Below are 17,466 nucleotides of genomic sequence, written 5' to 3'. Positions count from 1 at the left end.
AAAGATGAGAGCATGTTTTGGCTAAATCCGGAAGTGATCTACAGTATGTCTAAAATTTTCCCAAGTTATATTTAATTGGGTTTTTTTTGGTCATTTTTTAATATGTTTTTTGATGTTGAGGTTGGAATCAAGTGTAACGTCGAGATATTTGAATAGTAGCCTAACTATATCAATGGATTCATGTCTAATTTTAATGTTTGCTGTTAGAGTCTACCCCTTGTTTTTATAAGAAGAACATGCCCTTTGCCTTACTGATGTTCAGAGTAATGTTCATCTGCTTGCAGCTTGCTTAGTTCATCCAGCAGGCAACCTTTCTGACTGGTGAGTCGAGATTGTTGTGTTACCAGCCTGAGGGGGGAAGCTGTTGTCACCTTAGGGACTGTACGTTATTTACCGGGGGGGGAGGGCTGGTGCGCTGGAAGTCCGGTCAAAAAAAAAATCATGGCCCCCCCCTCCACCTCAATTTTTTCCCCGAGGCCCTCCCCCCACTTCAATTTTGTTTTCCCATGGCCCTCCCCCTACAGGTACAAAAATGTAATATGTAAAATTGGTAGATGAACAACCATCATGACAACAGTCAGAGTAGCCTACATCAAGGGCGGTTGTCTGCACTATTATGTGCTATCGATATCAGTGGATACAAATGAGAAGCCGCTAGAATCTACCACTGCGGCTGCATGGGATGCCTTTTAACTCCACTGTCACCAAGACACATTGCAGGGACGCAGGAACTCATTTTGACCAGGGGGTGCTGTGGTCAGCGGGAGGTCTGGGAGTCCTCTCCCAAAAAAATGTTTTTTTAGATGCAATTTCCTGCATTCTAATCAATTTTAGGATGAAGAATGGCGAATCCCATCTGACTAACTTCTTCATGTTTTATGTAGCCTAACCAAGGATGACTAGATTTTACCTTTTTTTGTTTAACATTTCACTTCAAAATTATTCTTCTTGTGGAAGGGAAACGCGCACCTAATGTGGAGGTGAGGGCGTGTTCAAGAGCAAATCGCGCTGCCGTGACAGTTTCTCTCTTCTCCATGGGCAGTCTACAATGTGTGAAATTAGTAGAAATGCATGACTAGGCTATGCGATGCACTTGTGAGAGGTGACCGGGCTTTGAAACAATTTGTGCCCGCGCACAAAAGCATGCACGCACACAGAGACAGGCATAGGCCTACTGCTTCCCGAATGTGATTACACTCTGACGGCCAAAGAGTTTGTGCTGTGATCGGCGAGAGAAGTAGGTTAAGCGCCAAAGCAGCTGGTGCCATTGCTGGCTATTGATACAGGGAGAGTGTGAAAGCCCAGTTTGCATTTGGCGTTGGCCATATTCAAGACGCACTAAAAGGTGCCGCTAAACGGTGGTCAAATCAGCAGCAAGAGGCAAAAGGAACAAATCGCCACCACTACAAAAGTCCAAAACATCTAACAATAGCACAGCCATTTCACACCGCGGTCAACTTTGGCAACAGTTATTGGCCTATGATAGACAAGCCACGCACACCATCGGCTGTGCTATAGACAGGGGTGCACATAACTGGTACGCAGGTGCGCATGCGCACCAAAAATTAGCAATGCGTACTGCCACCTCGGTCACTACAGCGCACTTGCGTACTGACTATCTCAACAGACTGTTGATGTTGGTGAATGGTCAAACATGTCCAAAAAGAAACAGACAACAGTAGCCTAATCAGTTTCTTTGGAGTTTCGTCAACAGCAAAGAAAATTGAGTCAGAGATTTAAAAAACAAAACTTTCCGAGAAGTGGCTCCAAGTGCCGTGGCTTGAGGCTAATAATGATGAGCGGACAGAAATGTAGTGCCAGTTCCTTGAACGATTCCGCATTTCAAGGGACTGGCACTACATTTGTGGTTGTGAAAGCATGCGTTCCATGTTGAACAGGTAAGGGACGCGATGTGTCCCGTTTTCTCATGAATACCTAAAAATAGACATGTCACTCGTATATCAACTGTAAATCTAACGACAGTCAGCGCGAGCTCGACCGAGTTGAGCTCCTGGCTCTCTCCTCCTCCCTCCATCATTATGGAATTGTGCCGTCTGTTAACTCCTAGAATGGACGCGCTACCCCGTCATTCTCATTGGCAACTCCGATGCATAGAAGTTAAAAACGGAAAGCATGCATCCATGCGCGTGGCTTCTTAAATACACGCAGTTCCCGGCCAGCTCCACTTCTTAATTTCGTCAGCTTCCTCCCACCATAGGCTATTCCAAACGGACACCGCATACAAGTTTATTCCCCCTCTGTGCATCAGTTAACAGGCATGACGGCGAAATCGGCAAAAACAGATGAAATCCAGACAATAATCACTTAACTTGAAGATTACATGTACCATATGTAGGCTAATTGATTTAAAGAATATCAAACTAACAACACGTTTGATTAGGCTACCTTTCACCAGTTGCATTAGCCTTCAAACGTGGTTATAATGTTTTATCCTTCGACCCTGCAGACAGTAGACTTTTATTTCCCGCGGATGAGGTGCGTACCAAAACATTTGCTGGTGCGCATATGAGTAACGGCCTAAAAAAGTTATCTGCACCCCTGGATATAGATTCACCACGACAACCCCATAGCCAACTCCGAGGCTAAGATAGACATCATCAGCAATAGGCAAGACCTAGCCTACCAATGTGCTACTATGAATCCAATCTCCACCGCAAGAAACAAAAGTCACTTCTTACCTGACACGATGCACAATTTTGGTGACATTCCCTTCTTCCGTCGCACTTTAAATTCACCTAATTCCTTGCTTGGTCCGTTTTTGATCACCAAAGTGATGAGACTTCTCCTCACAACAAGTTAGCTCCTCCAATGGGTTTAAGACCGTGTATGTTGATGCATGCCCAAGCCAACATATCGCTGTTAATACTACTTTTATTACTACCTTGACACCACAAGCTAAACAAAACAAACGTCTCTCTCGGCGGTGCTATGCGACCATTGAACACAGATGTAAAGCACACGGCGGTGCCAATAAATAAAATCATGACTTACCAGAAGCTGTGACCACCAGTTGACTACAACACCTCTCCAAAATTCCTCTGGAAATGCCCATCCAATTCATTGTCAAAACTTCCCAAACTGTTTAGCCCATAGGCCTATTACACCTCAGCTAGTTTGATATTTGCTCACAGGCATTTTCTATGATGCTCAATGTTCCTTCGTAGTACTAGCAATCCTACAGTGAAAGAGAGTCAGCGCGGGCAATCTACAGTAGCTGCACCTGATAGTTTTTTGACTACAGATACATGCTTCAGTGCTAATGTAGGCCTATGCACCCGGGACCTTGCATCGCAAAGCGATGTGTTTCAGAGCATTTTTTATTATTATTTTAAAAAAATAATTGAAAATAAAATAAAATAAATTCGTTTTTTTCCCCATGGCCCTCCCCCTAACTCCGACTTTTTTTGCCATGGCCCTCCCCTCCACCTCATTTTTTTCATCATGGCCCTCCCCCCCCTACGCACCAGCCCTCCCCCCCCGGTAAATTACGAACAGTCACCTTAGGTAAAGTAACTGCCGTCACCATAGTGATGAATCAGGGGAAACCTCCCTAGAGCCACCATGCCATTTTGTAATGGAAAGATCTTGTGAAGTGATTATTTCTTTTATTTCTTTTTTAAGCACAATCATCACTTGATACGCCTATGTGTTTTTTTTATTAGGGGAACATTTCACAACATTTGGGGACTCATTTTCACAATCTCTCACAATTTCTATAAAGTGTAGGCCTAGCCTATAGGCTGGTTCACAGGACTGCCCTGCATTTCATGTGTAAAGGCCCAAGCCAATTCATGAGTTCAATTCAACCATTCATGAAGGCCCTATAGCCACTTTTACTTTTCAGGTGGGTTGACCTGAAGACGCAGGTGCTCTGTATCTTCAACCTCACACAGGACCACACATAGCCTATGCCAAACAAAGCCAGAGCACCGTGCTCGCATCCTTATTAATGCAGAAGTCTGATTGTGGTATTTCCCGAATCCCACTGGTGGCTGATTCAAGGGGTCATGTATCCTGTCCTCCTCTCTGCTTCCTCCCACAGTGCTGTTGTCTTTCCTGACTGACAGGCAAGCCTACCGGGGAGGACAAATAGGTTGGTTGTCCTGGGCTCGGGGGACAAAAATTGGGCCAAAATTGGGCCCCATTACATAGTATGTATTGAGAGGGAGCCCTTTCCGACAATTTTGTCCCAGGCCTGGTCACAGCTGACACCCCCGCCTTATACCCTAGCCTTCACCACATCCAACTCTCACCACCACACATTTCCTGCACAAAGTCTCTCTCATCATCAAGGGCTGATACACTGATAGAAGGTCAGTCCTCCAATAATGAAATGAATACTATATTAGTAGGGCCTATTGTGCCTCCTGCCCCATATTACATAACGCGATTAACAAGGGCCTCAAATGCCCCATTGGCAAATCAACAGTAAATCTCATGGCATCATGCCTGGTGGTGGCGCCCCTGATTATCAACAGTCACAGAGTAATGTTTTTACCACTCACTGTGACCACTTTTACCACTCACAGGAGATTGCCTGATGAAGGTCTAGTACCGAAACATCGTTTATTAAAGAAAGAACAGCGAAATGGTCAGTGTGCGGGAGTTTTTTTAAACCACTCACTGTAACATTGTTGTTGGGTACATTATTGTAGACACTTTCACTTCAATCTTACTTAAGAATGCCCTGCAGTGGCACATAAAAGTATAAAAAAAAGACTTAGAATGCTGCTTATTTAGAAAATGACCACTTAAATTAAGATTATGGTTTGGTGTTCATGTGGGGAGACCTGATAGCAGGTTGGTGATGAGTTCAATTGGTCTGTGTAGTTTCTAAAGAGGCCCCTCACATGGTCCATGACGCAGGCCTACTGGTAATATGATCTCACACTATGGGCTACAGCTATGACAGGTTTTCTCTGCCTCAAGAAAAAAGGGAAATGGTGTATGTATGGCGTGAGAGGTATTGTGAAAGCGCTGAGCTATACGGACAGACCAGATTGAGATCATACAGGAAATGACATAGTCATGATTGATTGAACAAGACACGCATCATGTAATGTGAACAATTCACGTTAAATTCTTCAGAATTGAGAATCATGATGGTGTTTGAAGTCATTCATTCAAATCTGTCAGAATTGGTACATTTGGTACCTAATGGTAAAGTTAGATTAACACTGATCATACTGACATTGATCATTTGAAATATGCCTAGACAGCAAAACAGTTCCCTAAACTGAGATTTCTGAGATGAGATTTCCACCCACTGACTTAACTGAGGGGTCAGTGAGGAGGAACAAAAAATGATATTTCTGACCATGTGGCATTTCTGTCATCTTTCCACAGCAAGACTATTTATGGGGGTTGTCACGTCATGTTTTAACATTTGTGTCATGTAAGCATGGATGGAAAAGGTTGAAATGTCATCAAACACAACAAGACCATGGATGCTATACGTATATATGAAGGAATATAATAACATTTTTTAAAAATCATGTATTTCTGAAATAAGACATACAATGCATGAACATTATTTTATTTTATTTTTAAGTTTGGAAAAAAACCCCACAAAAAAACACACTGCGGTGGAGAGGCTATGAAGATGATGAAAGCAACAAACCTGCACGGCTTGAACAATTCCAGTGGTTTCATTCTTGTTTATGAACGCTGTCAATTATGATTTCACATTCTTATTGAACAGCAATGTTTGATTTTGACAAGGATTGTTGCAAATCAAAGTAGGTTTTAAAACAAAATGCTAAATCCAATACTGTAACCCACACTCTCAGCCTCCTGCTTATGACAGCTGCACGATGCCTTGAAGACGAAGAGCTCATCCGAACCAAAGAGAGAACTTCATGATCCTGGAAAAACATAAGAAAGAAACACAATAACTTGTCAAGACACTTGTAATAGCTCTTACAAATAACACTTGGGTGTCTGGGGTCCATGGTCGTAACTACCATTGAGGACACAGAGGTCATGTCCTCTGTATTTTTTTCAGTAATGTACAGTAAAATGTATCTATAATGAAAATCGATATATATTATCAACAATGATAAATTCAGTCTGTATACTCCCACCCCTATTTATCCTCAAGGCGGTGATTAATGAAAACAAACTTAAGAGTTTGACTGAAGTGTTTGAAGCATTCTAAATATACAATATGCAGTACAGCACACATTATTTGACCTCGGTATTTGCAAGTGTCTGGTTACGGCCCTGCTGGGGTCTGCGTTTAATGTGGTGTGGTCTACCTCTCATAGTCCGTAAGTATTTTCCTGGGCACTTGGGGGGATGAGGGGGCTCAAGAGAACGGGTTCACACACACACCTGCTGCAGCACAGGCCTGCTCCCCTGCTGTACTGCCCCAACCAGGACAGAGACGCATTAGCACACTACAAGACAACACGGCAGACGATCCTACTAGTTGCTTCCAAGTTAATGTTGCAAAAATGAGAAATTTAATTCAGAATTAAGTCCATTTAATTCTGATTAAAAAAAAACAATTCAACTTTGACAAAGTCAAACACTACACACTTTGGAATTAAACACTTCACAATTTCGAATGAAATGAAAGTGCAATGTCAGCTCCCTAGACTGCCTGTTTGGCTGGTGAGGTGAGGCACAGGTGAGGCATGAAAGCCATTTTGTGATGTGTCACAATGACAGTGACACTTCTGACGTTCAAAAATGCATAGGGACTGTGTTGTTTATACAGTAGTAATGTCGTATGGCAAGGACATTTAATACTTTTAAGTTTTTAATACTTTTTTGCAGAATGCACACATAATTACGGCAGCCGTGGCCTAGTGGTTAGAGAGTTCGTCTTTCAATCTAGGGGTTGCCGGTTCGAATCCCCCCTGACCTCTCCCTACATCACCATCCCTGGCTGAAGTGCCCTTGAGCAAGGCACCTAACCCCACATTGCTCCAGGGACTGTAACCAATACCCTGAAAAATAATAGTTGTAAGTCGTTTTGAATAAATGAAAGCGTCAGCTAAGTGCAATGTAATGTAATGTAATGTAATAATTACATTAGACTGCATAGCAGAGCATTGGACTGGACAAACATACTATTACCCAACGTATGTCACCTAGATCTATAAGTTATACTCCCAACAGGTACCTGATTTTGAAGTGTGGAGGAAGGAACTGGCTGAGCCGGTAGTGTCTCCTGGCTTGGGAGACGTGTTTTTGAATATCGCTGACAGAACAGCTGCTGTCATCAGTGAATATGTAGCTGGCCAACAGCAGCCTGCCCCTGAGGTACAGCTGAGGGGAGAAGAGATGGAAAACAAATCCTGAAGGATGGGCTTTCACACTTGACAAATGGGCCTCTCTTTTTTTTCTGCAAGGCACAGAACTATATTTCGAACACTGCTGGCCATCAGACGGAGACATTTAGACATGTTCAAGAAAAATTAAACCTGTGCTTAAATTGCCAACAACACTTTGGTTTACTATTATACAATATGAATATTATTGCATGTTAACCTAAAGATTGATGGTTACATGGATACCAAGTAGCAGGTAGCGGAACGTTGTTCATGAGTGCATCTCTGTCATGGTCCTTTGTGTGACTATAGCCATAAATATATGCCTATATACATGCAATATGCTGGCAATATACATACATATTTGATTGGGATATAGGCCTACATGCATCTAAATAACATACACTAGTTACTGTATGTTATTTGCTTTTTGTTATTTGTATGCTATTTCTATGTTATCTGTATGTCTATTGCCGCCCGAGCAGTAGAACAACCACCACTAGAAATGGGATAAGGGTCAAATTATAGACCATTCTAAACAACCTTGAGGCCTTTTACTACAACAGTTTAATTGTGGTGTCTCAACACCTGATCTGACTTGTTCTCTGCAATGCCTATCTGTGGCCTGAAGGAAGTCGTGACAAGGAGGAGGGCGGTGACAAGGGGGAGGAGTGGTGGAGTATTGTGTCGCCAACAAAAGACGAACTAGTTCCAGTGTTATTCCTCTTCTGATTACAATCATCCTCCTCCACATAGCAGCACGCAAGTCAACCAGTTCTGACCTACTACTACTACTACACTTCAAACACCAACAGTGACACACGTGTAAACCAGTTCTGATGTATAAGTTGTGTTCAAGCAGGGGATGACAATCAGCAGGTCTGGGACAAGCCCTGGCTGCAAACCTTTTGGTACCAGCCAGGCCACAAAGAAAGGACCAATTATATGAAATGATTTTCATAAATTACATTTTTCAATCCTTTGGGTACTGTATGTGGATCTGAATCGGTCCACATTTTGTATTCTTGCATTCTGGACGAAATACTTGTTTTATTTCTATTTGCTTAAATGATAGACTGGGTTGAGCACTGATTTTGTGATTGGATCCTGTCATGAAAACAGTTCATGTTACAAAAATTGCAGTAGTGGACACCACAACTGCTGACCTCCAGAAGGTCATGATGGAACTGAACCAGACAGCAGGTCCTCCTGAGATGACTGACAGACTTACAAGGAACATCCCTGGTGCCACATTATGTCTCCTTTGCAGTAAGGTGTTTTGGGGAATCCCCCTCCACTCTGGGCTGGGAACCTCATACTTCAGGAGTCTGTAAGAATCGGTGTGACACTGAAAAAGTAGTTCAATGGATTAGTGTAAATTAAGACCATCTAGGTTGTGTCTCACACAATACAATCAGACATAACAAAATAGTCCTTTGAAAATGAAAATTCCGACATGTATTACACTTCAAATCTGTTATCGTATCGTAGTGTGTGTGTGTGTGTGTGTGTGTGTGTGTGTGTGTGTGTGTGTGTGTGTGTGTGTGTGTGTGTGTGTGTGTGTGTGTGTGTGTGTGTGTGTGTGTGTGAGTGCCTGTAATATAAGGCCTTTCTCAAGTAGTAGTATGCACACTATTCAGTATGTACAGTAATCATACTGTACGTACATATGAATGTTCAACTTGCAAGATGGACGACATGACATTGGACGCATTTGTGACGGCACATGCAGAAGCAGTCTGCGCCGCGTGCATGGTGTCGTGCACATGGGCGCTGCGTGCCGTCACGAATGTGCCCATTACCTGTGAGCAGGGCGTACTCCTCCTCCTGTTCATCCTCCTGTACAGCTGTTCCAACAGCTCCTCATGTCTGGATGAGGCTGCCAAGCCCTCTCTCTGCAGACCGGTGATGCAGATGACCTGGACCTGCTCGCTGCGCGCCCCCTGCCCCGCTACGAAGGCGTCGTATTCCACATCTGTCAGGGTGGGTATCCGTCTGCAGTGGCAGCGGCGGCCCTGCCAGCCCTCGTCCCCTCTCAGGGCGGCGCGCAGGGCGGCAGGGCATGGGCAGGTGGACCCGAAAGGGTCACGGGGCAAGGGGGACGGGTGCCAGGTTGCAGGAAGCCACGGCACTAAAATTGACCTGAAGGACAGGGAAAGACATGCAGAAGAGGAAACGGTTGTTGTATATGGTGATAGCAGTTGTAGCCCCATGACGCACACCGTACCATCTGAGGCACGCTGTAATAGTCATTGGAAGGTTAATTACCATAGTACTACTCTACTATGACATAACACATGGCCTTTAGTAATGCACTACAACTCGGTCATTGCCATTCTGGTAACGTTATTAACGTCATTCTGGTTGAGTTTCGATTAAAGTTTGAGTAAAGTTTTAAGTTTTCCCTCAGATACAGTGTGCACCACAGGTGTTTTGTGCTGTGCACACATACCCTGCACACATTTATTCATACATGCTTCCTCAATATTCTGCAAACTATATTCCGTGATAGGCAACATTATGTTGCATGCATATTATTGAATTATTTTTATGGCATTGGCCACGTTTACATGAGACATTTAATTTGGAATTAACTCCATGTAATTCTGAATAAAGCTTAATTCTGCTTTAAAAACGTCATGTTTTCACTTCTAAATTCGGAATTAAATGAAAGATCAAAGGAAACTCGACGGAACTATTCAATTCTGAATTATTAACTTAGAATTTGAAACGCCATGTAAACGTAGCCATTAACAGTGAAATATATAATGTCATATCGTGTAGGCCTATTTACTCCAGCTTGATGTTGCTGTGCACCCTGATGATGCCGGTGTCTGTGATGTGCTGAGCCTCCTCCTTAGGGGACTTCAGCAGTGCCGTGAGGCTGTTGACACAAACAGACAGACAGTTCAATGATTATCATTATATCCACACTTTTGTATTCCTGGGATAGTAAGTAATGCATAGCACACAGTACTTACGTATGTGCACCACCTCACCCCTAAGAATCCTGTGACAACACTGTCATCTGCTGGTCATTCTTACCATTGCGGTTTTGATGAAGACGGCACAAGGCAGCGCACAGTGGCATGGCTGTGTCTTATGGTCTGTTCGTACCCAGATTCACTGTCACACTGAGCCAAGTCACGTTGTCTCTGTCCAGAAATTCCCACGGCGGGAAGGGGCACAGAATCAATATGGCTAAGATGGTGACACACTGGCTCCAATCTCCTCTTGATATCCGGCTGACAAATACCTGATGAAGTAGCTAGTTATTGCCAGTTCATATTATTGCTTGATAACAAAGCAAAACCAAAGTGGCAATAAGTAGAAAGTGGCAACAATTAACTCAACAAATGTCACTTGTGAGTGAACAGTTAAGTAAAAATATGTGGTCTGGTTGCAATACTATTCACTATAGCAAATTAAATCCCATGAGAATCAGCATGTAAACTATGTAGGCTCACATAATCCCATAGATTAGATTAGAGGCTCTCTCATGGTTGGGTTAATGGCCCTCATGAGTGGGCTTTGTGCACGTTCCCGTACCCGTGACTGCGCGGTAATGCTGCAACCACGACTCTAGCACACGTCTCACTCTCCTCCTCAGCCTCCTCAACTCCCTCACTGGACAGGGCCCCACATAGCCGTGGTGGGGGTCCTCGGAATCCTCCTTGGCCTGGTTGCTAAGGAGATAAGAGATGCATTCCGTTTCCATGCGGTTGCCATGGCACTGTGATGCATCCTCCTCGTCCTCTGTGTGTGTGTCTGCCTCCTGGATGACCTGAGGCAGAGAGGTCTCACTGGGGGGTGATGACGGTGTCTAGGCATGGGAGAGAGGGTTACTGTTACCCTGAAGAGCCACTGAGCAACTGAAGCACATGCAGGCTTGCTTGCTACAAGATAGCCTTCCTTCACGCCAGGCAAATTGTTCTTTGAACAAAATGATATATTGACTAAACGCTAGTTTGTGCTCAGTCTTATTTTTCTTTTCTTCCTGTTACAATTTCCGAAATTGAATGTAATTTCCCTGTGAATTTTATTATAACAACTACAAAGATGGTCATTTAAAAAATGGTTCAAGCTTTTCCACAGACAGAGATCTCACCTGGTGTTTAGGAGAGCTGTTGAGGGTGACAACGTCAGTCAGAAAACACAGTGAGAGCTGAACGGTCTCATTTTTTGCTCTGAACATCAGGATAGCGCTGGTAGGGCTGCATAGTCGCACAGTAATCCCCTCTGTCACCTCCAGTATGGAGACGGCATATAAAAAAGTAGAAATTATTAGTAAAGATGGCCACAACAGCAACCTGAGTTACACCTAATGTGATAAACTACAAGTATCTGCAATAACACTTGGATAGAAAACGGAAAAATATTAGAAACTATTAACATTTTATTTAGATCTAAAGTTTCAGATCGAAAGAGGAGCTGACAGGCACTGTCTGCATGATGAATCGGCCTTATCTGCAATAACACTGGACTGAAACCTAAGATGACCAATACAAGGGGGTCCAGCAACAATAGCCGTCACTCTTCAATATAACCTTTAGCTGGAAAGCAGATAGTGGATTGCGATCGGGAGCTTAATGAGTTTGGCACTGATGCTGCAATATGATCAGCCCGGTCTCCAGGGGTCACTCAGCAAGGCCAATGTTAAACACACACACAACACACACACACACACACACGCACACGCACACGCACACACTCTCTCTCTCTCTCTCTCTCTCTCTCTCTCTCTCTCTCTCTCTCTCTCTCTCTCTCTCTCTCTCTCTCTCTCTCTCTCTCTGTGAATGTGTGCATGCATGTTTGTGTGTATGTGTGTGACAGAGAGAGAGAGAGAGAGAGAGAGAGAGAGAGAGAGAGAGAGAGAGAGAGAGAGAGAGAGAGAGAGAGAGAGAGAGAGAGAGAGAGAGAGAGAGAGAGACATCTTAAAGATTCCAAGAAGTTAGTTGCTTGTTTACAACTTAATTCTTTGGATACTGTATCTGTACTGCATATGTTTTTGTCTATCTGGATTGTGTTGGGCTGGGGGGACTGAGTCACCAGGGCCACACATATGAGGGGGGTCCCAGTCCCACAGGAAATCCTGTTCAATATCATTCTAGTGGAGCTGGTTGTTGTACAGTAGATAGGAATTGCTATGTCAGAATGATGGTGCTATGCCACAGTTTGGTCAGAGACAGTGGATAATACAATACTGCTAGAATCTCTGGTTTGGTGCTACGCCTCTGTCCTCCTCACTCACCTCAATAATGATGGGCTCCCCAGCTCCCATTTTGCCAGGGCACCATCTCCACCTCTGTGTCACCGCCCCTGCCGTATCCAAGCCCATTCCCCCGCTCTGGCCCCACGCTGCACTGATCCCACCCCTACAGGAAGGAAACCCACACTCAACACGTCCATTGACAGCTAGCGATGAGCTCTTCGTTTCGGAAAAAGTTGACCCTACTATGAAATCAAAGACGGTAAACGGTAGACTCAAAGGCAGAATTGAGCATAGGCGCCTATAATGTATATGTAAGCCTACATTTGTTTCAATGGTCTAAATGTAATTTTATTATATTTCATTACTGTACATTTTCCCACCCCCTATAAAACCTGCTGTCCTAAGCTCTCTTGTCCTAAGACATAATCATGTCAATTGATTGAAAATGAAAAAAACTCACTGATGGAATTGAATAATATCATATTATATTAATAACAAAAATAATATAACATCAATATACTTTTCGAGAAGAGGTATGAAGTAGGCTACCTAAGAAACAAAATGGCTAGAGAACAAATTATGCATAATATGTAAAAGATTTTTAACACCTCAGTCAGACGTCATCACCATCAGGTTTTGCATCTGATGATGTTGACAAAAGCCTCCAAATTCTCCTCAGTGGAGGCTAGAGTATAATGTTGGAATACTAATAAATGCTTCATTAACCAGCACAATTCAGTCACATTTGGAACAAGCTACCCCCTGCCACCACCATCAGATTGGCGTCACCAGCATCAGGGCAAGTTTTAAATGTTTGACCGTTTTAAATTAATATGATTACAATATGTAACTTCAATGCTCTTGAATTATTAGAGAAATGCTTACCTTTGAGGATGAGAGACACTTCCATGTCCAGAGGCAGTGACAGTGGCTAGGATGCATGCAGAGGCTGTATCACTGAAGACATTTGTGTAGAATCCCCCGGCGTTCAATCCAGATGGACTGTGGCATACTGCAATGCGACCTGAGGGATAGCTGATTGACAGCAGTGTTAAGGATATGGGTGGTACTATGCTTAGGGCATACAATAGGTGGTAGTCATAGATGCTAGTCCTAGTGTGATGTGTTTTTGCGGGCATGTGCGTGTGTGTACATGCTAGGTTGTGTGTGTGTGTGTGTGTGTGTGTGTGTGTGTGTGTGTGTGTGTGTGTGTGTGTGTGTGTGCGTGTGTACGTGCGTTTGTGTGTGTGTGTGTGTGTGTCAGTGTGTGTGTGCATGCGTGTGTATACGTGCCATGTTGTATGTTTGTGTGTGTGTGTGTGTGTGTGTGTGTGTGTGTGTGTGTGTGTGTGTGTGTGTGTGTGTGTGTGTGTGTGTGTGTGTGTGTGTGTGTGTGTGTGTGTGTGTGTGTGTGTGCTCTTTCATTCATGAAAGTGTCATTACGTCACAGTAACAAAGACCAGGAAGGATACTAAATGACCGATGTTCCATCAGGGACTCTGTAGTGTAGCTTTTGGCGTGGTGACGGCTCAATGCTGGGCACTGGGACTCTGGGTAGGCCATCTCCCACCACACAGCGCTGCACTCCATTGGCCCCTGCTGTGCACCTGTGCTTATGGGCCCTTTTTGAGTCCCCATAATGCTGGAGCAGAAGTTCAGCCTTAACTGTTTCCGCTCTTTTTTCCATGTTAGGCAACAAACACAAAAAAATACTATAGGTTATGCAGTGATGGGCAACCTGGATTCTTACGTTCATAATCCATGTGACATATTCCATATAGGCCTACCTGCTTTTACCTGTGCAATTCAACCACGCGATTGCTTTAATCACCTGACCGCTGGCTGTTTAAAAGTTTAAAAGCAATCACCGGGTTGAATTGGACAGGTCAAACCAGGTCATTTGGAATATGTGGCATTGGATTGTATGTAACTAAGGAATCCATGTTGAATCTAAGTTATGTCATGTCACTTAATTTCAACATTCTTTGGGCTATTAATTGTGTTGTTTGAATGCTTATCCATTGTACACAAAATCGTCACTCACAAAGGTTTCCGAGCTTGCCGAAGTCTGTGCACTACCCACTGGCATAAACTGCTCCAGTGTGCATCAGTGGTGGTCGCATCCTTTGGCTGTACAATCCATCCTAGAAACAAATCATCACCACTGAGATCAACTGCATGCACACTTTCATTTTATGTCAGTGCTCTTGTGACCCATTGAAAAAACTGGAATGATTACCTTGGTCCTCACAGGATGTGGATGACATTGCAAATCCAATGGTTGTACATGCTGGAGGCCGACGTGCTAAAGAGGAATGGCAGAATGCAAATTTAGTCTGTATCCTTACTTTCAACAACTTAACACAATGCACACAATACAGGCTATGTTCAAATCCAAGCAGAGAAACATGCAGATATGCAAGTATTGTGCTCTAGATGCAAATATATGATAAATCTAGATAAATATTGTAACTCAGTCCGAATTGATCAGGGCAGCACTTGCCTCACAATGCAAGATAGATTGATGGCGTAGGCCGGGTAACCTAGTCTGGGCTGGGGACAAACAACTTGATGCGCAATACATTTTATCTTGAGTGTCGTTACACTGAACGCTTATCACTTAACCAGACACAGTAACCAGATAGTCCTGTCCACTCCACTCCTGTTAAGTGTTTACTCTGCATCTGACATGTGATCATTTAAAAATTAAACAACATTTTCATTAACTCTCAAGCAGTCTGTTCACTCTCGACTAACAGCCCCCATCATATCACATGTCTACGTGAAGTTGGATAGTTTTCTTGGGCTTTATGCTAAGACATACCTTTACTGCAAGCCATGCCCACCCTCTGCTTCAGTTCAGTCGGTGCTCCTTTACCGCGTCCAAGTGGTTCATTACGCATGACTTTGGTTTGTATGTTACTCCACTTTCTAGACGAGACACTGGGTGTTTTGTCTCTCCGTTGTTTGCTCATGCACATTTGTGACTGTGACCGATCACTTGGTTTAAGGTGGTCATCTGCAGTCAACTCTTTCCACGTGTAGTTCAGGATGTTCGTCAGCCCACGGGGGACCTCATGCCCGCACTGTGCGTAATGACAGAGAACAACATCCAATTCCGCAAGCACTTGAGGGGCTTTGCGCCTATATTCCTCGATCAATGGAGTGCATTTGCGCTTCTCTCTCGCTTCTGTATCAGTTCCTTCATCGTAAAAATAATGTCTCTGAGGGTGAACACTTTCTTTTAGTTTTAGTTCCATGATATCGCTGCTGTCCTCCGGCACATTTGTGCCATCAGTATTGGTCAAGTCTTCCTGGTACACGTCGAGGACGTGTGCTGATGACCTGTATAGGAGGAAAATAAGCCAATAAGCCAACCAATGTGCATGTTGTTTCAAACTATTTAAGTCATAACTGAAATCGATCACGGCTACCTACCTACCCTTTTAACACTGTCTCCTTTTTTGCGCTCTTTCTGACGCGGCGCTTGCCGGTTGAAGGCTAAATAATGCAATGAAAAGACACTATATTTTAAACAAACAAACTGTTGTAATCGGAATATAAATGCTCATTGTTTAACTTGTAACGGCCTACCTGGTCGAAGAAGAATATAGGTCCCCTGTTTCCCTTCATTGCAGACCAAGGAATGGCTAACAGACGTTGTCTTTGTTGCTTGGATACTCTTTGCGCACAACCATCAACTTCACTCCTCTATGGCTATACTTCCTCCCTTTAGAAAGCGCTCTCTGGCTCAACACACTCTTGAAACAAGCATGACCAAAACCTTTGTATTTCACACACATCTATGGTACATAATTGATAATAAAAAACGAGCACTTAGCCTATATCTGTTGGAAGAAGCATCATGTTCTTTTCAAAGATTGTTATTTAATTGGCACAATGCAATGAGTGGACTCAAATTTGAAGAAAAAATATGTAGAATCAGTGATTTAGGGTAGGGTGGGTTGGAAATGTTGGTAAAAAAAAATTATAGCAGAGAAGGACCAGACAACAAGAAAGACCCTCCTGGGCCAGACAACAAAGGCCTACCTTATTGGGTACTGCTACGATTCAGGGGTTTAGGCCAGTTGTGAAAGTCAATTTTGTCTGGTAGTGTGGGGGTTGTCCCCGAGAAGATGTGAAAATACAGTTATTACAAGTGTGATTTTAATTCAACATGAGAATTGAAAATATAAAGGCTAGCTGGTCCATGCAGTATTCTGTCCCTAGTAAACTGTAAGAATTTTTTTTCATGATTTCTCTGAACCTTAAAAGCAGGAAGCAAACACCCTGAGGAAAAAATAATGCTTGCAAGGCCACTACTGAGAGGAGCCACCATGCAGCATGTGATTCTGATTTCTGATTCTGATTTGTTGAAGAATGTGGTCTCAGTTTATGAAATTTCCCTGCTCCTAAATATTTCACAGTCAACTGTCAGTGGTAGGCCACTTAAACTGATGGAGAGGGATATACGTATAGTGCAGAGGTCACCGACTTTCTGCAGCATCAACTTCATGTGACCTTCAGATTAGCTCAAGCACAGTATGCAGATAGCTTCATGGAATGAGTTTCCATGTCCAAGCAGCTGCATTACAAGCAAGCCATACATCACCAAATGCAATGCAAAGCGCTGGATGCTGTAAAGCATGCCACCACTGGACTCTAGAGCAGTAGATACTTGTTCTCTGGAGTGCTGAATCGTGCTTTTCCATCTGCCAATCTGATGGACAAGTCTGGATTTGGAGGTTGGCAGGACAATTTTGGACAAAATTGTGCCGAGTATGAAATTTGGAGGAGGAGTGCGCGATTGTTTTTCAGGATTTGGGCTTGGAACCTTAGTTCCAGTTTGAATGTTTCAGGGCACCACCAGATTTTGGACAATTCCATTCTCCAAACCTTGTGGGAACAGTTTGGAACAGGCCCTTCCTTTTCCAACATGACTTTGCATCAGAGCAC

The 17,466-nt window shown here is 43.5% G+C and overlaps 1 protein-coding gene and 1 long non-coding RNA gene across 5 annotated transcripts; both read right to left on the bottom strand.

Annotated features, from left to right (window-relative positions):
- Positions 1-5,596: 5,596 nt before the first annotated feature.
- LOC134446649 (uncharacterized) lies at positions 5,597-12,635 on the bottom strand. Of its 4 annotated transcripts, none has more exons than XM_063195955.1 (10): positions 12,550-12,635; positions 11,407-11,544; positions 10,848-11,121; positions 10,344-10,554; positions 10,093-10,182; positions 9,101-9,440; positions 8,530-8,646; positions 7,151-7,296; positions 6,279-6,386; positions 5,597-5,885 (listed from the first exon to the last, which is right to left on the bottom strand). In XM_063195955.1, exons 1-9 carry the CDS (start codon positions 12,577-12,579, stop codon positions 6,329-6,331), a joined length of 1,404 nt encoding a protein of 467 aa, XP_063052025.1. In that variant the 5' UTR covers positions 12,580-12,635; the 3' UTR covers positions 5,597-5,885; positions 6,279-6,328. The 4 variants fall into 4 exon arrangements, with proteins under 4 accessions (XP_063052025.1, XP_063052023.1, XP_063052024.1 ...); XM_063195953.1 differs by having other exon boundaries at positions 6,279-6,381; XM_063195954.1 differs by having other exon boundaries at positions 6,279-6,378.
- Positions 12,636-13,990: 1,355 nt separating this feature from the next.
- LOC134446648 (uncharacterized) lies at positions 13,991-15,555 on the bottom strand. Its single transcript, XR_010034436.1, has 4 exons — positions 15,335-15,555; positions 14,750-14,815; positions 14,555-14,654; positions 13,991-14,186 (listed from the first exon to the last, which is right to left on the bottom strand). It is a non-coding gene; the product is annotated as an uncharacterized LOC134446648 (long non-coding RNA).
- Between the last annotated feature and the right edge of the window lie 1,911 nt (positions 15,556-17,466).

The sequence above is a fragment of the Engraulis encrasicolus genome, chromosome 4 (genome assembly GCF_034702125.1).
Source record: "Engraulis encrasicolus isolate BLACKSEA-1 chromosome 4, IST_EnEncr_1.0, whole genome shotgun sequence".
NCBI lineage: Eukaryota > Metazoa > Chordata > Actinopteri > Clupeiformes > Engraulidae > Engraulis > Engraulis encrasicolus.
This window is presented reverse-complemented; position numbering and strand designations above follow the sequence as displayed.